Below are 22,148 nucleotides of genomic sequence, written 5' to 3'. Positions count from 1 at the left end.
TAACCTTTAGGCCACCACTGCCCACAAAAGACCAATCACATGATGGAGCTAGGGCCAAGTACAATGTGTGAAGAATAAGAAGAATTGTTAAAAACAATGGGTTCCTAACGAGTGCTGGTTAAAAAGTAGAGTCCACACACTGCATTGTAGACTAACTCTTTTAGACAGAGAAAGCACACATTTATAGTTATTTTTAGATATTTTGTGTTCACCAAGTCCTAGCAGAAAATAATCCTCGGCTCTTGAAAGATGAGCCAGAATCCTCAAAAAAAAAACTTGGCAGAAGCTACCTACAGTAAAAAAAAACTGTTGCCAGTGAATGTGTTAAAAACAATGGGTTCCTAACGAGTGCTGGTTAAAAAGTAGAGTCCACACACTGCATTGTAGACTTAACTCCCAGTTTATTTAACTGGGAGTTAAGTCTACAATGCAGTGTGCAGACTCTACTTTTGAACCTATGTTGATGGTCTGTTGTCCTGCACCTGCAATGCTGAGTGGATGTGCGTGCTCTACTTTTGTTTGTTCGTAACGAGTGCTCCCTGTCTACAAGCTTGTGATGTCAGACTATTGTTCTAATGCTTACTGTGCCAATATCACTCCAATATATTGACATGCTAATTTCATCTATTCATTTTAATGCTACAAGAACATACATACATATCTGTTCCATATCAAAACAACTGGGGGAATTATGTTCTCCCTCTGAACTGTATGAAAACTAGTCAACTATGACACGTTCATTGTTGCACTGCTTGTTTTTCATTTTGAATAGAAGTCAAGATGACAGCACCTTCAACAAGCCCTCCAACAACATCTCCTTCAAGACCATTTTCCACTGACGTCACTCAGGTGATAGCCAGCAGCAGCAGCAGCACAGCAGCAGCAGCACACATCACTGCAGCTGAGGTGCAGGTCCGCCTGGCCAATGGAGGGAACAGCTCCTGTTCTGGCAGAGTGGAGGTCTTCCACCTTGGACAGTGGGGGACAGTGTGTGATGATGACTGGGACCTGCTTGATGCTCAGGTGGTGTGTAGACAGCTGGGTTGTGGCAGAGTCCTGGCAGCACCACCGAGTGCACGTTTTGGACAGGGCAGAGGGCCCATCTGGTTGGATGATGTCACCTGTTCAGGAAGTGAGTCATCAATAACAGACTGTAGACATCCAGGGTTTGGCACCAACAACTGTGGTCACAATGAAGACGCCGCTGTGATCTGTGAAGGTAAATGTGTCTCTATTCTTTAAGTACATTACAGATGTTATTACTGACATATAACTGGTGGATTTACTTTATATGTGAGTAGTAATGTAAACCACACAGAGTGGACATCATCTCGCCGCACAATAAGCCAAATGTACAGTCAAAAGAATAGATTGTGTTTTGAACATTATTACTAAATGGAGTTTAGAGGAAGTGGCACATTTGGACACAATAATCAGGAAATTCCCAAGATGGTGGACAATCCACCCAGATGGACCTTATGGGTCCAAATTGGAGATTTGTTCTGCATACTAAATGAGAGCTACATACCAAGTTTCAATTGTCTATGTCAACTGGGGCGGCCAAGAGGACTATAAGTTTGGCTGCTTGTTATAGCGCCCTTCCTGTAGCCGAAATATGACAAAAACACCCAGAGACCTGCTTAACGCAGTTTGCCATGCGTTACAATTCGCATTAGTGTTCATTATCTCAATCCCGCACGGGCCAACATAATGATACGGGTCGGCAGAAATGCATCATTAATTAACTTGGCATCATTCGTTGTCTAGGGGCATTCCACTACTTCACCGAGAATGGTAACATGAAGTAATAAACACTGAAAGAATGAAAAGGCTGATTTAAGTATTGTTATGTAAGTAGGCTACTCACTCCGACATTAGCTGACATGGCCTTCGGGAGCGGGGTCATCCCTATGTTCCCCGGGTCCTATGTTCCCCGGGTCCTATGTTCCCCGTTTTTAACACTCTCCGTAAAATTTGGGGTGTCTATCCGCTATGCCGACCACCCGCAATGCCGACCTTAGGTTTAGGCGTGAGGGGTGGGAGAGGTTAGGTTTTGGGTTAGGGTCTGGGGGAGGTTAGGAAGGGTTTTATGTTCCCCGGTCCCACAAAAACGGGGAACATAGGACCCGGGGAATATAGGACCCGGGGAACATAGGTACGCTCCCTCGGGAGCGATCCTGGCCGGCCACGACACTGCGCCAGCTCCACTCTGTTGATTGCATGAGGAATCCAGAGTAATCCTCCTGCGCTATAAGTGGGACAGAACAAAAGTGACAAAACAAAACAAAACAAGACGGAAACTAGTATAGACTATCAACAAGATGCATGGCGGGCCACAAACGCCTCTTCTGTAGGGACCAGACTGAACCCTGAGTGCAAGCACGGCATCCAATTTAAGTCTGCCTATGGCAACCCATTATGGCCAAAAAGGCACCATATGGACACAGAGGTCATATAGAGGTATAAAGGGTGCCTCTATATCCTTCTAAATGAACACCCACACACATCAAAGATAAATCAGTCATAGCAAATAGAAGTAAATATTAGCATAACCATGTGAGAAGGACTGTAACACATGTTTGTACCAAATTTAAAAACCTTTGACCAATGACATGCTGAGCTAGAGTCGATTAGGCTACAATGTGCAAAATTATAAGAATCTGATTAAAAACAATGGGTTCCTAACGAGTGCTCCCTGTCTATAAGCTTGTGATGCCAAACTTTTGCTCTCTTACTGTGCAGATATCACTCCAATAATATGTACATGCTAATTTCATCTATTCATTTTAATGCTACAAGAACATACATACATATCTGTTCCATATCAAAACAACTGGGGGAATTATGTTCTCCCTCTGAACTGTATGAACACTAGTCAACTATGACACGTTCATTGTTGCACTGCTTGTTTTTCATTTTGAATAGAAGTCAACATGGCAGCACCTTCAACAAGCCCTCCAACAACATCTCCTTCAAGACCATTTTCCACTGACGTCACTCAGGTAATAGCCAGCAGCAGCAGCAGCAGCACAGCAGCAGCAGCACACATCACAGCAGCTGAGGTGCAGGTCCGCCTGGCCGATGGCGGGAACAGCTTCTGTTCTGGCAGAGTGGAGGTCTTCCACCTTGGACAGTGGGGGACAGTGTGTGATGATGACTGGGACCTGCTTGATGCTCAGGTGGTGTGTAGACAGCTGGGTTGTGGCAGAGTCCTGGCAGCACCACCGAGTGCACGTTTTGGACAGGGCAGAGGGCCCATCTGGCTGGATGATGTCACCTGTTCAGGAAGTGAGTCATCAATAACAGACTGTAGACATCCAGGGTTTGGCATAAACAACTGTGGTCACAATGAAGACGCTGCTGTGATCTGTGAAGGTAAATGTGTCTCTATTCTTTAAGTACATTACAGATGTTATTACTCACATATAACTGGTGGATTTACTTTATATGTGAGCATTAATTTAAACCACACAGAGTGGACATCATCTCGCCGCACAATAAGCCAAATGTACAGTCAAAAGAATAGATTGTGTTTTGAACATTATTACTAAATGGAGTTTAGAGGAAGTGGCACATTTGGACACAATAATCAGGAAATTCCCAAGATGGTGGACAATCCACCCAGATGGACCTTATGCGTCCAAATTGGAGATTTGTTCTGCATACTAAATGAGAGCTACATACCATGTTTCAATTGTCTATGTCAACTGGGGCGGCCAAGAGGACTATAAGTTTGGCTGCTTGTTATAGCGCCCTTCCTGTAGCCGAAATATGACAAAAACACCCAGAGACCTGCTTAACGCAGTTTGCCATGCGTTACAATTCGCATTAGTGTTCATTATCTCAATCCCACACGGGCCAACATAATGATACGGGTCGGCAGAAATGCATCATTAATTAACTTGGCATCATTCGTTGTCTAGGGGCTTTCCACTACTTCACCGAGAATGGTAACATGAAGTAATAAACACTGAAAAAATGAAAAGGCTGATTTAAGTATTGTTATGTAAGTAGGCTACTCACTCCGACATTAGCTGACATGGCCTTCGGGAGCGGGGTCATCCCTATGTTCCCCGGGTCCTATGTTCCCCGGGTCCTATGTTCCCCGTTTTTAACACTCTCCGTAACATTTGGGGTGTCTATCCGCTATGCCGACCACCTGCAATGCCGACCTTAGGTTTAGGCGTGAGGGGTGGGAGAGGTTAGGTTTTGGGTTAGGGTCTGGGGGAGGTTAGGAAGGGTTTTATGTTCCCCGGTCCCACAAAAACGGGGAACATAGGACCCGGGAATATAGGACCCGGGGAACATAGGTACGCTCCCTCGGGAGCGATCCTGGCCGGTCACGACACTGCGCCAGCTCCACTGTGTTGATTGCATGAGGAATCCAGAGTAATCCTCCTGCGCTATAAGTGGGACAGAACAAAAGTGACAAAACAAAACAAAACAAGACGGAAACTAGTATAGACTATCAACAAGATGCATGGCGGGCCACAAACGCCTCTTCTGTAGGGACCAGACTGAACCCTGAGTGCAAGCACGGCATCCAATTTAAGTCTGCCTATGGCAACCCATTATGGCCAAAAAGGCACCATATGGACACAGAGGTCATATAGAGGTATAAAGGGTGCCTCTAGATCCTTCTAAATGAACAACCACACACATCAAAGATAAATCAGTCATAGCAAATAGAAGTAAATATTAGCATAACCATGTGAGAAGGACTGTAACACATGTTTGTACCAAATTTAAAAACCTTTGACCAATGACATGCTGAGCTAGAGTCGATTAGGCTACAATGTGCAAAATTATAAGAATCTGATTAAAAACAATGGGTTCCTAACGAGTACTCCCTGTCTATAAGCTTGTGATGCCAAACTTTTGCTCTCTTACTGTGCAGATATCACTCCAATAATATGTACATGCTAATTTCATCTATTCATTTTAATGCTACAAGAACATACATACATATCTGTTCCATATCAAAACAACTGGGGGAATTATCTTCTCCCTCTGAACTGTATGAACACTAGTCAACTATGACACATTCATTGTTGCACTGCTTGTTTTTCATTTTGAATAGAAGTCAACATGGCAGCACCTTCAACAAGCCCTCCAACAACATCTCCTTCAAGACCATTTTCCACTGACGTCACTCAGGTGATAGCCAGCAGCAGCAGCAGCAGCACAGCAGCAGCAGCACACATCACTGCAGCTGAGGTGCAGGTCCGCCTGGCCGATGGCGGGAACAGCTTCTGTTCTGGCAGAGTGGAGGTCTTCCACCTTGAACAGTGGGGGACAGTGTGTGATGATGACTGGGACCTGCTTGATGCTCAGGTGGTGTGTAGACAGCTGGGTTGTGGCAGAGTCCTGGCAGCACCACAGGGTGCACGTTTTGGACAGGGCAGAGGCCCCATCTGGCTGGATGATGTCACCTGTTCAGGAAGTGAGTCATCAATAACAGACTGTAGACATCGAGGGTTTGGGACCCACAACTGTGGTCACAATGAAGACGCTGCTGTGATCTGTGAAGGTAAATGTGTCTCTATTCTTTAAGTACATTACAGATGTTATTACTCACATATAACTGGTGGATTTACTTTATATGTGAGCAGTAATTTAAACCACACAGAGTGGACATCATCTCGCTGCACAATAAACCAAATTTACACTCAAAATAATAGATTGTGTTTTGAACGTTATTACTGAATGGAGTTTAGAGGAAGTGGCACCTTTGCACACAATTATCAGGAAGAACTGTGGGTGGAAAAGGGGACATTTCCTTGTTAGATTTGGTGTCAGTGGGGCCTACCTAGCGATGTGGTTCACGGACATTTTTCTTTTGGTTTGACCAGCAGGCAACACCAAAGTTACTACAGACCCATCTCCAGCAATGACAATTGCTAACATCACTCTGGTGATAGCCGGCACCAGCAGCACAAATGGAAAACTTAGCACAAATTGAAATGGTTTGTTGGGCTACCAGCACCAAACGTGGTGCGGCTGTAAAGTGTTGTCACTGATGTGCCCACCTAGTTTCAAGGTCATAGGCCACTGTGCATTGTCCTTCTGATCCATTGAATTGTGTGAAAGTCTGATTGGCTAATAACTCTGCCACTTTAAATGATTTGGGCATGTCCATCGGCCATGCATACCAAATTTGTTGTCATTTGGACTTACAGTTCGAGGAGAGGATTTTCAACAGTTTTTCAAAATTTCCAAGATGGTGGACAAATTACCCAGATGGACACCATTGCTTCCAATTGCAGATTTGTTTGACATACTAAGTGCTGTGCTAAGTTTCAATAGGTCAAACGGGGTGCCCACGAGGACTGTTTATGTTTCGCTGCATGTTATACCACCCTTGTAGCAGAAATGTAACAAAACCGCTTGGAGACTTGCTTAATGCAGTTTTCCATGTTTGTGTCAAATTTGAAAACTTTTTTTAACCTTTATTTTATACTGAGCAGCTCCACTAGTGTGGTTGGGGTTAACCTTCCAGTCACAAGTTCGCTTTTTTAACCTTTAGGCCACCACTGCCCACAAAAGACCAATCACATGATGGAGCTAGGGCCAAGTACAATGTGTGAAGAATAAGAAGAATTGTTAAAAACAATGGGTTCCTAACGAGTGCTGGTTAAAAAGTAGAGTCCACACACTGCATTGTAGACTTAACTCCCAGTTTATTTAACTGGGAGTTAAGTCTACAATGCAGTGTGCAGACTCTACTTTTGAACCTATGTTGATGGTCTGTTGTCCTGCACCTGCAATGCTGAGTGGATGTGCGTGCTCTACTTTTGTTTGTTCGTAACGAGTGCTCCCTGTCTACAAGCTTGTGATGTCAGACTATTGTTCTAATGCTTACTGTGCCAATATCACTCCAATATATTGACATGCTAATTTCATCTATTCATTTTAATGCTACAAGAACATACATACATATCTGTTCCATATCAAAACAACTGGGGGAATTATGTTCTCCCTCTGAACTGTATGAAAACTAGTCAACTATGACACGTTCATTGTTGCACTGCTTGTTTTTCATTTTGAATAGAAGTCAAGATGACAGCACCTTCAACAAGCCATCCAACAACATCTCCTTCAAGACCATTTTCCACTGACGTCACTCAGGTGATAGCCAGCAGCAGCAGCAGCAGCACAGCAGCAGCAGCACACATCACTGCAGCTGAGGTGCAGGTCCGCCTGGCCAATGGAGGGAACAGCTCCTGTTCTGGCAGAGTGGAGGTCTTCCACCTTGGACAGTGGGGGACAGTGTGTGATGATGACTGGGACCTGCTTGATGCTCAGGTGGTGTGTAGACAGCTGGGTTGTGGCAGAGTCCTGGCAGCACCACCGAGTGCACGTTTTGGACAGGGCAGAGGGCCCATCTGGCTGGATGATGTCACCTGTTCAGGAAGTGAGTCATCAATAACAGACTGTAGACATCCAGGGTTTGGCACCAACAACTGTGGTCACAATGAAGACGCCGCTGTGATCTGTGAAGGTAAATGTGTCTCTATTCTTTAAGTACATTACAGATGTTATTACTGACATATAACTGGTGGATTTACTTTATATGTGAGTAGTAATGTAAACCACACAGAGTGGACATCATCTCGCCGCACAATAAGCCAAATGTACAGTCAAAAGAATAGATTGTGTTTTGAACATTATTACTAAATGGAGTTTAGAGGAAGTGGCACATTTGGACACAATAATCAGGAAATTCCCAAGATGGTGGACAATCCACCCAGATGGACCTTATGGGTCCAAATTGGAGATTTGTTCTGCATACTAAATGAGAGCTACATACCAAGTTTCAATTGTCTATGTCAACTGGGGCGGCCAAGAGGACTATAAGTTTGGCTGCTTGTTATAGCGCCCTTCCTGTAGCCGAAATATGACAAAAACACCCAGAGACCTGCTTAACGCAGTTTGCCATGCGTTACAATTCGCATTAGTGTTCATTATCTCAATCCTGCACGGGCCAACATAATGATACGGGTCGGCAGAAATGCATCATTAATTAACTTGGCATCATTCGTTGTCTAGGGGCTTTCCACTACTTCACCGAGAATGGTAACATGAAGTAATAAACACTGAAAGAATGAAAAGGCTGATTTAAGTATTGTTATGTAAGTAGGCTACTCACTCCGACATTAGCTGACATGGCCTTCGGGAGCGGGGTCATCCCTATGTTCCCCGGGTCCTATGTTCCCCGGGTCCTATGTTCCCCGTTTTTAACACTCTCCGTAACATTTGGGGTGTCTATCCGCTATGCCGACCACCCGCAATGCCGACCTTAGGTTTAGGCGTGAGGGGTGGGAGAGGTTAGGTTTTGGGTTAGGGTCTGGGGGAAGTTAGGAAGGGTTTTATGTTCCCCGGTCCCACAAAAACGGGGAACATAGGACCCGGGGAATATAGGACCCGGGGAACATAGGTACGCTCCCTCGGGAGCGATCCTGGCCGGCCACGACACTGCGCCAGCTCCACTCTGTTGATTGCATGAGGAATCCAGAGTAATCCTCCTGCGCTATAAGTGGGACAGAACAAAAGTGACAAAACAAAACAAAACAAGACGGAAACTAGTACAGACTATCAACAAGATGCATGGCGGGCCACAAACGCCTCTTCTGTAGGGACCAGACTGAACCCTTAGTGCAAGCACGGCATCCAATTTAAGTCTGCCTATGGCAACCCATTATGGCCAAAAAGGCACCATATGGACACAGAGGTCATATAGAGGTATAAAGGGTGCCTCTATATCCTTCTAAATGAACACCCACACACATCAAAGATAAATCAGTCATAGCAAATAGAAGTAAATATTAGCATAACCATGTGAGAAGGACTGTAACACATGTTTGTACCAAATTTAAAAACCTTTGACCAATGACATGCTGAGCTAGAGTCGATTAGGCTACAATGTGCAAAATTATAAGAATCTGATTAAAAACAATGGGTTCCTAACGAGTGCTCCCTGTCTATAAGCTTGTGATGCCAAACTTTTGCTCTCTTACTGTGCAGATATCACTCCAATAATATGTACATGCTAATTTTATCTATTCATTTTAATGCTACAAGAACATACATACATATCTGTTCCATATCAAAACAACTGGGGGAATTATGTTCTCCCTCTGAACTGTATGAACACTAGTCAACTATGACACGTTCATTGTTGCACTGCTTGTTTTTCATTTTGAATAGAAGTCAACATGGCAGCACCTTCAACAAGCCCTCCAACAACATCTCCTTCAAGACCATTTTCCACTGACGTCACTCAGGTAATAGCCAGCAGCAGCAGCAGCAGCACAGCAGCAGCAGCACACATCACTGCAGCTGAGGTGCAGGTCCGCCTGGCCGATGGCGGGAACAGCTTCTGTTCTGGCAGAGTGGAGGTCTTCCACCTTGGACAGTGGGGGACAGTGTGTGATGATGAGTGGGACCTGCTTGATGCTCAGGTGGTGTGTAGACAGCTGGGTTGTGGCAGAGTCCTGGCAGCACCACAGGGTGCACGTTTTGGACAGGGCAGAGGCCCCATCTGGCTGGATGATGTCACCTGTTCAGGAAGTGAGTCATCAATAACAGACTGTAGACATCGAGGGTTTGGGACCCACAACTGTGGTCACAATGAAGACGCTGCTGTGATCTGTGAAGGTAAATGTGTCTCTATTCTTTAAGTACATTACAGATGTTATTACTCACATATAACTGGTGGATTTACTTGATATGTGAGCAGTAATTTAAACCACACAGAGTGGACATCATCTCGCTGCACAATAAACCAAATTTACACTCAAAATAATAGATTGTGTTTTGAACGTTATTACTAAATGGAGTTTAGAGGAAGTGGCACCTTTGCACACAATTATCAGGAAGAACTGTGGGTGGAAAAAGGGACATTTCCTTGTTAGATTTGGTGTCAGTGTGGCCTACCTAGCGATGTGGTTCACAGACATTTTTATTTTGGTTTGACCAGCAGGCAACACCAAAGTTACTACAGACCCATCTCCAGCAATGACAATTGCTAACATCACTCTGGTGATAGCCGGCACCAGCAGCACAAATGGAAAACTTAGCACAAATTGAAATGGTTTGTTGGGCTACCAGCACCAAACGTGGTGCGGCTGTAAAGTGTTGTCACTGATGTGCCCACCTAGTTTCAAGGTCATAGGCCACTGTGCATTGTCCTTCTGATCCATTGAATTGTGTGAAAGTCTGATTGGCTAATAACTCTGCCACTTTAAATGATTTGGGCATGTCCATCGGCCATGCATACCAAATTTGTTGTCATTTGGACTTACAGTTCGAGGAGAGGATTTTCAACAGTTTTTCAAAATTTCCAAGATGGTGGACAAATTACCCAGATGGACACCATTGCTTCCAATTGCAGATTTGTTTGACATACTAAGTGCTGTGCTAAGTTTCAATAGGTCAAATGGGGTGCCCACGAGGACTGTTTATGTTTCGCTGCATGTTATACCCCCCTTGTAGCAGAAATGTAACAAAACCGCTTGGAGACTTGCAGTTTGCCATGTTTGTGTCAAATTTGAAAACTTTTTTTAACCTTTATTTTATACTGAGCAGCTCCACTAGTGTGGTTGGGGTTAACCTTCCAGTCACAAGTTCGCTTTTCTAACCTTTAGGCCACCACTGCCCACAAAAGACCAATCACATGATGGAGCTAGGGCCAAGTACAATGTGTGAAGAATAAGAAGAATTGTTAAAAACAATGGGTTCCTAACGAGTGCTGGTTAAAAAGTAGAGTCCACACACTGCATTGTAGACTTAACTCCCAGTTTATTTAACTGGGAGTTAAGTCTACAATGCAGTGTGCAGAATCTACTTTTTAACCTATGTTGATGGTCTGTTGTCCTGCACCTGCAATGCTGAGTAGATGTGCGTGCTGTACTTTTGTTTGTTGCTAACGAGTGCTCCCTGTCTACAAGCTTGTGATGTCAGACTATTGTTCTAATGCTTACTGTGCCAATATCACTCCAATATATTGACATGCTAATTTCATCTATTTATTGTAATGCTACAAGAACATACATACATATCTGTTCCATAACAAAACAACTGGGGGAATTATGTTCTCCCTCTGAACTGTATGAACACTAGTCAACTATGACACGTTCATTGTTGCACTGCTTGTTTTTCATTTTGAACAGAAGTCAACATGACAGCAGCTCCAACAAGCCCTCCAACAGCAACTCCTTCAAGACCATTTTCCACTGACGTCACTCAGGTGATAACCAGCAGCAGCAGCAGCAGCAGCAGCACAGCAGCAGCAGCACACATCACTGCAGCTGAGGTGCAGGTCCGCCTGGCCGATGGAGGGAACAGCTCCTGTTCTGGCAGAGTGGAGGTCTTCCACCTTGGACAGTGGGGGACAGTGTGTGATGATAACTGGGACCTGCTTGATGCTCAGGTGGTGTGTAGACAGCTGGGTTGTGGCAGAGTCCTGGCAGCACCACCGAGTGCACGTTTTGGACAGGGCAGAGGGCCCATCTGGCTGGATGATGTCATCTGTTCAGGAAGTGAGTCATCAATAACAGACTGTAGACATCCAGGGTTTGGCACCAACAACTGTGTCCACCGTGAATACGCTGCTGTGATCTGTGAAGGTAAATGTGTCTCTATTTTTTAAGTACATTACAGATGTTATTACTCACATATAACTGGTGGATTTACTTTATGTGAGCATTAATGTAAACCACACAGAGTGGACATCATGTTCTGCACAATAAGCCAAATGTACAGTCAAAATAATAGATTTTGTTGTGAACATTATTACTAAATGGAGTTTAGAGAAAGTGGCACCTTTGCACACAATTATCCAACACAGTCTCTTAGAAAATTGTATAATACCAACGATATGGACCAACGTTGCTATTTTACAATTTCGGCTCGAAAAATGTAAAATAGTAACGTTCTGAGTGGTTAGGGTGAGGATTAGAGTAGGGGGAGGGGTTAGAAACAGAAAATCTCCGTAAAACACGCCCAAACCACGCCCACCGCTGTAGACGCATACGTTCCCATTTTACAATTTCTTAGCCGACATCGTAAAATACCAACGTATGTCCACAAACGTTGCTATTTTACAATTTTTTTGGAGATCGGGTTGAATTATCAGGAAGAACTGTGGGTGGAAAAGGGACATTTCCTTGTTAGATTTGGTGTCAGTGGGGCCTACCTAGCGATGTGGTTCACGGACATTTTTCTTTTGGTTTGACCAGCAGGCAACACCAAAGTTACTACAGACCCATCTCCAGCAATCACAATTGCTAACATCACTCTGGTGATAGCTGGCACCAGCAGCACAAATGGAAAGCTTAGCTTAGCACAAATTGAAATGGTTTTTTGGGCTACAAGCACCAAACGTGTTGCGGCTGTAAGCTGTTGTCACTGATGTGCCCACCTAGTTTCAAGGTCATAGGCCACAGTGCAGTGTACTTCTGATCCGTTGAATTGTGTGAAAGTCTGATTGGCTAATAACTCTGCCACTTTAAATGATTTGGGCATGTCCATCAGCCATGCATACCAAATTTGTTGTCATTTGGACTTACAGTTCGAGGAGAGGATTTTCAACAGTTTTTCAAAATTTCCAAGATGGTTGACAAATTACCCAGATGGACACCATTGCTTCCAATTGCAGATTTGTTTGACATACTAAGTGCTACATATCAAGTTTCAATAGGTCAAACTTTTGCCCACGAGGACTGTTTATGTTTCGCTGCATGTTATACCCCCCTTGTAGCAGAAATGTAACAAAACCGCTTGGAGACTTGCAGTTTGCCATGTTTGTGTCAAATTTTAAAACTTTTTTTAACCTTTATTTTATACTGAGCAGCTCCACTAGTGCGGTTGGGGTTAACCTTCCAGTCACAAGTTCGCTTTTCTAACCTTTAGGCCACCACTGCCCACAAAAGACCAATCACATGATGGAGCTAGGGCCAAGTACAATGTGTGAAGAATAAGAAGAATTGTTAAAAACAATGGGTTCCTAACGAGTGCTGGTTAAAAAGTAGAGTCCACACACTGCATTGTAGACTTAACTCCCAGTTTATTTAACTGGGAGTTAAGTCTACAATGCAGTGTGCAGACTCTACTTTTTAACCTATGTTGATGGTCTGTTGTCCTGCACCTGCAATGCTGAGTGGATGTGCGTGCTCTACTTTTGTTTGTTCGTAACGAGTGCTCCCTGTCTACAAGCTTGTGATGTCAGACTATTGTTCTAATGCTTACTGTGCCAATATCACTCCAATATATTGACATGCTAATTTCATCTATTCATTTTAATGCTACAAGAACATACATACATATCTGTTCCATATCAAAACAACTGGGGGAATTATGTTCTCCCTCTGAACTGTATGAACACTAGTCAACTATGACACGTTCATTGTTGCACTGCTTGTTTTTCATTTTGAATAGAAGTCAACATGGCAGCACCTTCAACAAGCCCTCCAACAACATCTCCTTCAAGACCATTTTCCACTGACGTCACTCAGGTGATAGCCAGCAGCAGCAGCAGCAGCACAGCAGCAGCAGCACACATCACTGCAGCTGAGGTGCAGGTCCGCCTGGCCGATGGCGGGAACAGCTTCTGTTCTGGCAGAGTGGAGGTCTTCCACCTTGGACAGTGGGGGACAGTGTGTGATGATGACTGGGACCTGCTTGATGCTCAGGTGGTGTGTAGACAGCTGGGTTGTGGCAGAGTCCTGGCAGCACCACAGGGTGCACGTTTTGGACAGGGCAGAGGCCCCATCTGGCTGGATGATGTCACCTGTTCAGGAAGTGAGTCATCAATAACAGACTGTAGACATCCAGGGTTTGGGACCCACAACTGTGGTCACAATGAAGACGCTGCTGTGATCTGTGAAGGTAAATGTGTCTCTATTCTTTAAGTACATTACAGATGTTATTATATAACTGGTGGATTTACTTTATATGTGAGCAGTAATTTAAACCACACAGAGTGGACATCATCTCGCTGCACAATAAACCAAATTTACACTCAAAATAATAGATTGTGTTTTGAACGTTATTACTGAATGGAGTTTAGAGGAAGTGGCACCTTTGCACACAATTATCAGGAAGAACTGTGGGTGGAAAAAGGGACATTTCCTTGTTAGATTTGGTGTCAGTGGGGCCTACCTAGCGATGTGGTTCACGGACATTTTTCTTTTGGTTTGACCAGCAGGCAACACCAAAGTTACTACAGACCCATCTCCAGCAATGACAATTGCTAACATCACTCTGGTGATAGCCGGCACCAGCAGCACAAATGGAAAACTTAGCACAAATTGAAATGGTTTGTTGGGCTACCAGCACCAAACGTGGTGCGGCTGTAAAGTGTTGTCACTGATGTGCCCACCTAGTTTCAAGGTCATAGGCCACTGTGCATTGTCCTTCTGATCCATTGAATTGTGTGAAAGTCTGATTGGCTAATAACTCTGCCACTTTAAATGATTTGGGCATGTCCATCGGCCATGCATACCAAATTTGTTGTCATTTGGACTTACAGTTCGAGGAGAGGATTTTCAACAGTTTTTCAAAATTTCCAAGATGGTGGACAAATTACCCAGATGGACACCATTGCTTCCAATTGCAGATTTGTTTGACATACTAAGTGCTGTGCTAAGTTTCAATAGGTCAAACGGGGTGCCCACGAGGACTGTTTATGTTTCGCTGCATGTTATACCACCCTTGTAGCAGAAATGTAACAAAACCGCTTGGAGACTTGCTTAATGCAGTTTTCCATGTTTGTGTCAAATTTGAAAACTTTTTTTAACCTTTATTTTATACTGAGCAGCTCCACTAGTGTGGTTGGGGTTAACCTTCCAGTCACAAGTTCGCTTTTTTAACCTTTAGGCCACCACTGCCCACAAAAGACCAATCACATGATGGAGCTAGGGCCAAGTACAATGTGTGAAGAATAAGAAGAATTGTTAAAAACAATGGGTTCCTAACGAGTGCTGGTTAAAAAGTAGAGTCCACACACTGCATTGTAGACTTAACTCCCAGTTTATTTAACTGGGAGTTAAGTCTACAATGCAGTGTGCAGACTCTACTTTTGAACCTATGTTGATGGTCTGTTGTCCTGCACCTGCAATGCTGAGTGGATGTGCGTGCTCTACTTTTGTTTGTTCGTAACGAGTGCTCCCTGTCTACAAGCTTGTGATGTCAGACTATTGTTCTAATGCTTACTGTGCCAATATCACTCCAATATATTGACATGCTAATTTCATCTATTCATTTTAATGCTACAAGAACATACATACATATCTGTTCCATATCAAAACAACTGGGGGAATTATGTTCTCCCTCTGAACTGTATGAAAACTAGTCAACTATGACACGTTCATTGTTGCACTGCTTGTTTTTCATTTTGAATAGAAGTCAAGATGACAGCACCTTCAACAAGCCCTCCAACAACATCTCCTTCAAGACCATTTTCCACTGACGTCACTCAGGTGATAGCCAGCAGCAGCAGCAGCACAGCAGCAGCAGCACACATCACTGCAGCTGAGGTGCAGGTCCGCCTGGCCAATGGAGGGAACAGCTCCTGTTCTGGCAGAGTGGAGGTCTTCCACCTTGGACAGTGGGGGACAGTGTGTGATGATGACTGGGACCTGCTTGATGCTCAGGTGGTGTGTAGACAGCTGGGTTGTGGCAGAGTCCTGGCAGCACCACCGAGTGCACGTTTTGGACAGGGCAGAGGGCCCATCTGGCTGGATGATGTCACCTGTTCAGGAAGTGAGTCATCAATAACAGACTGTAGACATCCAGGGTTTGGCACCAACAACTGTGGTCACAATGAAGACGCCGCTGTGATCTGTGAAGGTAAATGTGTCTCTATTCTTTAAGTACATTACAGATGTTATTACTGACATATAACTGGTGGATTTACTTTATATGTGAGTAGTAATGTAAACCACACAGAGTGGACATCATCTCGCCGCACAATAAGCCAAATGTACAGTCAAAAGAATAGATTGTGTTTTGAACATTATTACTAAATGGAGTTTAGAGGAAGTGGCACATTTGGACACAATAATCAGGAAATTCCCAAGATGGTGGACAATCCACCCAGATGGACCTTATGGGTCCAAATTGGAGATTTGTTCTGCATACTAAATGAGAGCTACATACCAAGTTTCAATTGTCTATGTCAACTGGGGCGGCCAAGAGGACTATAAGTTTGGCTGCTTGTTATAGCGCCCTTCCTGTAGCCGAAATATGACAAAAACACCCAGAGACCTGCTTAACGCAGTTTGCCATGCGTTACAATTCGCATTAGTGTTCATTATCTCAATCCTGCACGGGCCAACATAATGATACGGGTCGGCAGAAATGCATCATTAATTAACTTGGCATCATTCGTTGTCTAGGGGCTTTCCACTACTTCACCGAGAATGGTAACATGAAGTAATAAACACTGAAAGAATGAAAAGGCTGATTTAAGTATTGTTATGTAAGTAGGCTACTCACTCCGACATTAGCTGACATGGCCTTCGGGAGCGGGGTCATCCCTATGTTCCCCGGGTCCTATGTTCCCCGGGTCCTATGTTCCCCGTTTTTAACACTCTCCGTAACATTTGGGGTGTCTATCCGCTATGCCGACCACCCGCAATGCCGACCTTAGGTTTAGGCGTGAGGGGTGGGAGAGGTTAGGTTTTGGGTTAGGGTCTGGGGGAGGTTAGGAAGGGTTTTATGTTCCCCGGTCCCACAAAAACGGGGAACATAGGACCCGGGGAATATAGGACCCGGGGAACATAGGTACGCTCCCTCGGGAGCGATCCTGGCCGGCCACGACACTGCGCCAGCTCCACTCTGTTGATTGCATGAGGAATCCAGAGTAATCCTCCTGCGCTATAAGTGGGACAGAACAAAAGTGACAAAACAAAACAAAACAAGACGGAAACTAGTATAGACTATCAACAAGATGCATGGCGGGCCACAAACGCCTCTTCTGTAGGGACCAGACTGAACCCTTAGTGCAAGCACGGCATCCAATTTAAGTCTGCCTATGGCAACCCATTATGGCCAAAAAGGCACCATATGGACACAGAGGTCATATAGAGGTATAAAGGGTGCCTCTATATCCTTCTAAATGAACACCCACACACATCAAAGATAAATCAGTCATAGCAAATAGAAGTAAATATTAGCATAACCATGTGAGAAGGACTGTAACACATGTTTGTACCAAATTTAAAAACCTTTGACCAATGACATGCTGAGCTAGAGTGGATTAGGCTACAATGTGCAAAATTATAAGAATCTGATTAAAAACAATGGGTTCCTAACGAGTGCTCCCTGTCTATAAGCTTGTGATGCCAAACTTTTGCTCTCTTACTGTGCAGATATCACTCCAATAATATGTACATGCTAATTTCATCTATTCATTTTAATGCTACAAGAACATACATACATATCTGTTCCATATCAAAACAACTGGGGGAATTATGTTCTCCCTCTGAACTGTATGAACACTAGTCAACTCAACCCGATCTCCAAAAAAAACGTAAAATAGGCACGTTTGTGGACAAACGTTGCTATTTTACGATGTCGGCTAAGAAATTGTAAAATGGGAACGTATGCGTCTACAGCGGTGGGCGGGGTTTGGGCGTGTTTTATGGAGATTTTCTGTTTCTAACCCCTCCCCCTACTCTAATCCTCACCCTAACCACTCGGAACGTTAATATTTTACGTTTTTCGAGCCGAAATTGTAAAATAGCAACGTTGGTCCACATCGTTGGTATTATACGTTTTTCTAAGAGACTGTGTTGAGTCAACTATGACACGTTCATTGTTGCACTGCTTGTTTTTCATTTTGAATAGAAGTCAACATTGCAGCACCTTCAACAAGCCCTCCAACAACATCTCCTTCAAGACCATTTTCCACTGACGTCACTCAGGTAATAGCCAGCAGCAGCAGCAGCAGCACAGCAGCAGCAGCACACATCACTGCAGCTGAGGTGCAGGTCCGCCTGGCCGATGGCGGGAACAGCTTCTGTTCTGGCAGAGTGGAGGTCTTCCACCTTGGACAGTGGGGGACAGTGTGTGATGATGAGTGGGACCTGCTTGATGCTCAGGTGGTGTGTAGACAGCTGGGTTGTGGCAGAGTCCTGGCAGCACCACAGGGTGCACGTTTTGGACAGGGCAGAGGCCCCATCTGGCTGGATGATGTCACCTGTTCAGGAAGTGAGTCATCAATAACAGACTGTAGACATCGAGGGTTTGGGACCCACAACTGTGGTCACAATGAAGACGCTGCTGTGATCTGTGAAGGTAAATGTGTCTCTATTCTTTAAGTACATTACAGATGTTATTATATAACTGGTGGATTTACTTTATATGTGAGCAGTAATTTAAACCACACAGAGTGGACATCATCTCGCTGCACAATAAACCAAATTTACACTCAAAATAATAGATTGTGTTTTGAACGTTATTACTGAATGGAGTTTAGAGGAAGTGGCACCTTTGCACACAATTATCAGGAAGAACTGTGGGTGGAAAAAGGGACATTTCCTTGTTAGATTTGGTGTCAGTGGGGCCTACCTAGCGATGTGGTTCACGGACATTTTTCTTTTGGTTTGACCAGCAGGCAACACCAAAGTTACTACAGACCCATCTCCAGCAATGACAATTGCTAACATCACTCTGGTGATAGCCGGCACCAGCAGCACAAATGGAAAACTTAGCACAAATTGAAATGGTTTGTTGGGCTACCAGCACCAAACGTGGTGCGGCTGTAAAGTGTTGTCACTGATGTGCCCACCTAGTTTCAAGGTCATAGGCCACTGTGCATTGTCCTTCTGATCCATTGAATTGTGTGAAAGTCTGATTGGCTAATAACTCTGCCACTTTAAATGATTTGGGCATGTCCATCGGCCATGCATACCAAATTTGTTGTCATTTGGACTTACAGTTCGAGGAGAGGATTTTCAACAGTTTTTCAAAATTTCCAAGATGGTGGACAAATTACCCAGATGGACACCATTGCTTCCAATTGCAGATTTGTTTGACATACTAAGTGCTGTGCTAAGTTTCAATAGGTCAAACGGGGTGCCCACGAGGACTGTTTATGTTTCGCTGCATGTTATACCACCCTTGTAGCAGAAATGTAACAAAACCGCTTGGAGACTTGCTTAATGCAGTTTTCCATGTTTGTGTCAAATTTGAAAACTTTTTTTAACCTTTATTTTATACTGAGCAGCTCCACTAGTGTGGTTGGGGTTAACCTTCCAGTCACAAGTTCGCTTTTTTAACCTTTAGGCCACCACTGCCCACAAAAGACCAATCACATGATGGAGCTAGGGCCAAGTACAATGTGTGAAGAATAAGAAGAATTGTTAAAAACAATGGGTTCCTAACGAGTGCTGGTTAAAAAGTAGAGTCCACACACTGCATTGTAGACTTAACTCCCAGTTTATTTAACTGGGAGTTAAGTCTACAATGCAGTGTGCAGACTCTACTTTTGAACCTATGTTGATGGTCTGTTGTCCTGCACCTGCAATGCTGAGTGGATGTGCGTGCTCTACTTTTGTTTGTTCGTAACGAGTGCTCCCTGTCTACAAGCTTGTGATGTCAGACTATTGTTCTAATGCTTACTGTGCCAATATCACTCCAATATATTGACATGCTAATTTCATCTATTCATTTTAATGCTACAAGAACATACATACATATCTGTTCCATATCAAAACAACTGGGGGAATTATGTTCTCCCTCTGAACTGTATGAAAACTAGTCAACTATGACACGTTCATTGTTGCACTGCTTGTTTTTCATTTTGAATAGAAGTCAAGATGACAGCACCTTCAACAAGCCCTCCAACAACATCTCCTTCAAGACCATTTTCCACTGACGTCACTCAGGTGATAGCCAGCAGCAGCAGCAGCACAGCAGCAGCAGCACACATCACTGCAGCTGAGGTGCAGGTCCGCCTGGCCAATGGAGGGAACAGCTCCTGTTCTGGCAGAGTGGAGGTCTTCCACCTTGGACAGTGGGGGACAGTGTGTGATGATGACTGGGACCTGCTTGATGCTCAGGTGGTGTGTAGACAGCTGGGTTGTGGCAGAGTCCTGGCAGCACCACCGAGTGCACGTTTTGGACAGGGCAGAGGGCCCATCTGGCTGGATGATGTCACCTGTTCAGGAAGTGAGTCATCAATAACAGACTGTAGACATCCAGGGTTTGGCACCAACAACTGTGGTCACAATGAAGACGCCGCTGTGATCTGTGAAGGTAAATGTGTCTCTATTCTTTAAGTACATTACAGATGTTATTACTGACATATAACTGGTGGATTTACTTTATATGTGAGTAGTAATGTAAACCACACAGAGTGGACATCATCTCGCCGCACAATAAGCCAAATGTACAGTCAAAAGAATAGATTGTGTTTTGAACATTATTACTAAATGGAGTTTAGAGGAAGTGGCACATTTGGACACAATAATCAGGAAATTCCCAAGATGGTGGACAATCCACCCAGATGGACCTTATGGGTCCAAATTGGAGATTTGTTCTGCATACTAAATGAGAGCTACATACCAAGTTTCAATTGTCTATGTCAACTGGGGCGGCCAAGAGGACTATAAGTTTGGCTGCTTGTTATAGCGCCCTTCCTGTAGCCGAAATATGACAAAAACACCCAGAGACCTGCTTAACGCAGTTTGCCATGCGTTACAATTCGCATTAGTGTTCATTATCTCAATCCTGCACGGGCCAACATAATGATACGGGTCGGCAGAAATGCATCATTAATTAACTTGGCATCATTCGTTGTCTAGGGGCTTTCCACTACTTCACCGAGAATGGTAACATGAAGTAATAAACACTGAAAGAATGAAAAGGCTGATTTAAGTATTGTTATGTAAGTAGGCTACTCACTCCGACATTAGCTGACATGGCCTTCGGGAGCGGGGTCATCCCTATGTTCCCCGGGTCCTATGTTCCCCGGGTCCTATGTTCCCCGTTTTTAACACTCTCCGTAACATTTGGGGTGTCTATCCGCTATGCCGACCACCCGCAATGCCGACCTTAGGTTTAGGCGTGAGGGGTGGGAGAGGTTAGGTTTTGGGTTAGGGTCTGGGGGAGGTTAGGAAGGGTTTTATGTTCCCCGGTCCCACAAAAACGGGGAACATAGGACCCGGGGAATATAGGACCCGGGGAACATAGGTACGCTCCCTCGGGAGCGATCCTGGCCGGCCACGACACTGCGCCAGCTCCACTCTGTTGATTGCATGAGGAATCCAGAGTAATCCTCCTGCGCTATAAGTGGGACAGAACAAAAGTGACAAAACAAAACAAAACAAGACGGAAACTAGTATAGACTATCAACAAGATGCATGGCGGGCCACAAACGCCTCTTCTGTAGGGACCAGACTGAACCCTTAGTGCAAGCACGGCATCCAATTTAAGTCTGCCTATGGCAACCCATTATGGCCAAAAAGGCACCATATGGACACAGAGGTCATATAGAGGTATAAAGGGTGCCTCTATATCCTTCTAAATGAACACCCACACACATCAAAGATAAATCAGTCATAGCAAATAGAAGTAAATATTAGCATAACCATGTGAGAAGGACTGTAACACATGTTTGTACCAAATTTAAAAACCTTTGACCAATGACATGCTGAGCTAGAGTGGATTAGGCTACAATGTGCAAAATTATAAGAATCTGATTAAAAACAATGGGTTCCTAACGAGTGCTCCCTGTCTATAAGCTTGTGATGCCAAACTTTTGCTCTCTTACTGTGCAGATATCACTCCAATAATATGTACATGCTAATTTCATCTATTCATTTTAATGCTACAAGAACATACATACATATCTGTTCCATATCAAAACAACTGGGGGAATTATGTTCTCCCTCTGAACTGTATGAACACTAGTCAACTCAACCCGATCTCCAAAAAAAACGTAAAATAGGCACGTTTGTGGACAAACGTTGCTATTTTACGATGTCGGCTAAGAAATTGTAAAATGGGAACGTATGCGTCTACAGCGGTGGGCGGGGTTTGGGCGTGTTTTATGGAGATTTTCTGTTTCTAACCCCTCCCCCTACTCTAATCCTCACCCTAACCACTCGGAACGTTAATATTTTACGTTTTTCGAGCCGAAA

At 44.2% G+C, this 22,148-nt stretch overlaps 1 protein-coding gene across 1 annotated transcript; it reads left to right on the top strand.

Annotated features, from left to right (window-relative positions):
* Nucleotides 1-2,933: 2,933 nt before the first annotated feature.
* Nucleotides 2,934-20,851, top strand: LOC310779457 (uncharacterized protein; the record flags this gene model as incomplete). The annotated part of the gene is made up of 6 exons (XM_083639990.1): nucleotides 2,934-3,116; nucleotides 5,224-5,355; nucleotides 7,267-7,326; nucleotides 13,581-13,712; nucleotides 17,994-18,153; nucleotides 20,811-20,851. 6 exons carry the CDS (start codon nucleotides 2,934-2,936, stop codon nucleotides 20,849-20,851), a joined length of 708 nt encoding a protein of 235 aa, XP_083496116.1.
* Nucleotides 20,852-22,148: the final 1,297 nt, after the last annotated feature.

The sequence above is a fragment of the Poromitra crassiceps genome, assembly GCF_964638095.1.
Source record: "Poromitra crassiceps genome assembly, chromosome: 7".
Classification (NCBI taxonomy): domain Eukaryota; kingdom Metazoa; phylum Chordata; class Actinopteri; order Beryciformes; family Melamphaidae; genus Poromitra; species Poromitra crassiceps.
This window is presented reverse-complemented; position numbering and strand designations above follow the sequence as displayed.